General features: G+C 46.4%; 1 protein-coding gene across 1 annotated transcript in view; it reads right to left on the bottom strand.

The window, feature by feature from the left end:
* Window positions 1-1476: 1476 nt before the first annotated feature.
* The window catches only part of LOC102875485 (olfactory receptor 10T2-like), a 10881-nt gene continuing 8582 nt past the window's right edge, over window positions 1477-3775 (bottom strand). The window contains exon 4 of the mRNA XM_006898343.1: window positions 1477-2388. Coding sequence (XP_006898405.1) covers window positions 1477-2388 — 912 coding nt within the window. The remainder of the gene's footprint in view (window positions 2389-3775) is intronic.

Raw genomic sequence — 3775 nt, 5'->3', positions numbered from 1 at the left:
TATGCAGCAATGAAAAACAAGAAACTCATGAAATATACAAAATGGGTGACCCTGGAGGACATGTTGCTGAATGAAATATCTCGGTTACAAAAGGATACTGCATAAAACTGTTACAAAACAGAACTGACATGAGGGTTGGGGGAAACTAAGAAAAGAGGGGATAAATAATATACACTGCACTGAAACAGATGAGGAATAGAACTGCTTAAAAGGAGCATATGATTAGCTATTATTTGCATTATAACAGTCCAGAATAAGAGCTGCATAGTAAAGTAGACTGGGAGTGAGAGTGGGGATTGTACAACAATGAAAGAATTTTTCTTTTTCAAAGAGAAAAGTGAATGGGGGGATGGGCAGGGAGGAAAACATGCAACAATGAATGAATGGAAATCCAAGTTCTTATAAACTTGTATTAAAATCTAAATAAGAATAAAATGAGTTGTGATGAGTTGGGGAAAAAAATCTAAATAAGAAAAGATATGGTAGTGTCCTCTTTAGTCCCGTCTTCTTGTTGTTGTTGTTGTTGTTAGATGCCATTGTAGTGAGCCTATGAACAAGAGATCTGAGCCTGGCACCGTCCTGTGCCACCCTCACACGTCCTCATACACTTGAGCCCGTTGTGCAGTCACCAGGTCCATCCATCTGCATCCATCCTTCTTCTCTTTCGCAGACCCTCCACCTTTCCAGGCATAATGTCCCTTTCCAAGGAGCATGACTGAAGTATGTGAGATGTAGCTTCATCATCTTTGCCTCCAAGAAGCACTCTGGCTGCGTTTTCTCCAAGACATATTTGCTTGTTCTTTTGGCAGGCCAAGACAGAGTCAGTGCTCTTCTCCAACACCACAGCTCAAAAGTCTCAATTCTTCTTCTGTCATCTTTGTTCGTTTTCCAACTCTCAGATGCATATCAAGTGGTCAGAAATAACATTACCTTAGTCCTCAAACTGATATCATTGCTCCTCAATAATTTAGTTGGTTGTTGTTGTTGTTGTTGTTGTTGTTAAGTTCCGTCAAGTCGCAGGCGACTCATAGCAACCCGGTGTCTCTCATCCAAAAATCTCTATGTGCTCGTTGGAGAGTACATAGACTGCTGAAAGAATAAACAGATCTGTTTAGGCAGGAACACTGGCATGGTGCTTTTCAGAGGCAAATATAGTTAAGGCTTTGTCTCTCATGTTTTATGCATGTTTTCAGGAGGGCGCAGTCCTTGGAAAAGGACATCATGCTTAGAAAAGTAAAGGGTCAGCAAAGGAGAGGAAGATTCTCAATGAGCTGGATTGGTCCAGTCACAGCGACAATGAGCCGAAGCCTAGTGAGGGCTGGGAGGCTGGGGCAAGGCCAGGCCAGGCCTAGATTTGTTGAGTCAGAGTTGAATCAATGGCCCCCAACAACAATTCCCAGAAAAGGAAAATTCCTCTTAAGCAAAGAACAACACATGACTCCAAAGCTAGAATGGAGAAGTGGAGCGAGTCATTCTTTAAAAGGTCTGAGACCCACAGCCACGCGCCAGGGTCCGCCTCAGAGCCACCCTCACCTCCTTATTCCGCAGCGTGTACACCACGGGGTTCAGCAGCGGCGTCACCACCGTGTAGAAGACAGCAATCAGGCGGTCCTGGTCAGGGTTTGCCCCCGAGTCAGGCCGAAGGTAGATGATGGAGGCACAGCCGAAGTGCACGATGACCACGGTGAGGTGGGCAGCACAGGTGGAGAAGGCCTTGTGCCGGCCAGCGGCCGAGGGGATCCTCACGATGGCGGCCACGATGAAGGTGTAGGAGAGGAGGATGAGGAGGAAGGAGACGAGCACCACCAGGATGCTTAGGAAGAAGATGGCCAGCCCCTTGCTGGCGCTCTCAGCACAGCTGAGCTTCAGGACTGGGGCGATGTCGCAGAAGAAGTGCTCCACGCGGTTGCTGTGGCAGAAAGGAGAGGAGAAGATCATGCTGGTCTCGATCAAGGCCACGGAGAAGCCGGAGCAGAAGACCACGGCCCCTAAGCTGAGGCATATGGTGGGTCTCATGATCACTGAGTAGCGGAGGGGGTGACAGATGGCCACGTACCGGTCATAACCCATCAAGGTCAGGAGGAAGCAGTGACTACACCCCAAGCCCAGGAAGAAGAACATCTGAGCCCGGCAGCCAGCGATGGAGATGGCCTGACTCTCCAGTAGCAGGTGGGCTAGCATGTTGGGGATGGTGACCAGGGTGTAGCAGGTCTCAGAGAGGGACAGCACTGCCAGGAAGCGGTACATGGGTGTGTGGAGGGTACGGTCCACATGGATGATGGTGATGATGGTGACGTTGCCACTGAGGGTGACCATGTACGTGAGGAAGAACAAGGCGAAGAGTGTGGTCCTCAGGTCTGGGAGGTTGGAGAATCCCACCAACACAAACTCCATCACCAGCCAGGTTGCATTTGCCTCCTGCTGCCCAGAAGCCTGAATGGAGACAGCAGAGTCAACAGAGTCGAGTGATATGTGAAGAGAACGCTTTGAGTTGGGTAGCTGTAGGGTAGGAGTGTTGTACTGCTTAAGCTTTTGGATCATTTCACTCATTTGTGGTTTACAGCTATTTGGTCAAACACTAGGCTAGTAGTTTCCTGAATCAAGCAACATTAAAGAGAACACATTGTTGTTGTTGTTGTTGTTGTTGTTGGTTTTGTTGTTAGGTGCCCTTGAATTTAATACAACTCCTAGTGTTCCTATGAACAAGCGATCTCAACTCTGTCCTGTCCTGCGCCATCCTCACAATTTCTGACACACTTGAGCCCATCGCTGCAGTCACTCTATGAATCCACCTGGTCTAAGGTCTTCCGCTCTCTCATGATCCCTCCACCTTCCCAAGCATGAAGTCTCTCTCCCATGAACAGCCTCTCATAGCAACATGCCCAAAGTAGGTGAGGCAAAGTTACTTGTTATAAAATAATGCAACGCAATCCTTTTCCACAATGCAATCTGATTTAATCAAGCAATCATTCAATTGAGGTTATACTATAATGAATATCCTCACTATACTGACAACCCACAACCTAATCACATGTCAGATAGAAGGAAATCAACATAGAAACTGGGAAAAGAAGACTGAAAGTTAAACATAGAGTTCTATGACCCCATAATCCTACTCCTGGGTACATGCTTCAGAGACTTGAAAACAGGATCTCAATATTTGTTGCAGCAAAACTCATAATAACTAAGAGATGGAAACAACTCAAGAGTCTGTCAATGCTTAAACACAATGTGGTATGTCCACACAATTAGATATTGTTGTTGTTAAGTGCCATCAAATCAACTAGGACCCACAGCAACTATGTCTCATAACAGATGTGAATCTTGCCCAGTCTGGCACTAACCTTATGATCTCTGCCACACTCAAGCTCATTACTGGAGTCACTGTGTCAATCCATCTGGTTAGCATCTTCCTTTCCTTTGCCAATCCTTTGCTTTTCCGGCATTCTGTCTTTTCCCAAGACTGGCCCCTCCTGATAACATAACCAAACTATCTGAGATTAAGTTTCACCATTCTTGCCTCTAAGGAGCATTCTGGTTACACTGCCCCCAAAACAAGTGGAATCAACTCATAGCTGACCCTTCAGCAAATTATCACATGGGAGGAGACCACCAATCATTTTCTCCTGGAACTCCTGGAAGATTCAAACTATCTGTTTTTTTAATTAGGCATGTAATTCCTTTCCCATTAGGCCACCAGAGAAGGGGGGAGAGAGGAAGAAGGGGGAGAGAGTGAGAGCGAGGAAGAAGAAGGAGAAGAAGAAGAAGAAGAAGA

This window comes from Elephantulus edwardii, unplaced genomic scaffold, assembly GCF_000299155.1.
Source record: "Elephantulus edwardii isolate Elephantulus edwardi_28Jun2011 unplaced genomic scaffold, EleEdw1.0 scaffold00226, whole genome shotgun sequence".
Taxonomy (NCBI): Eukaryota; Metazoa; Chordata; class Mammalia; order Macroscelidea; family Macroscelididae; genus Elephantulus; species Elephantulus edwardii.
Note: the sequence above shows the minus strand (reverse complement) of the source record. Positions and strands in the feature narration are given on the sequence as shown.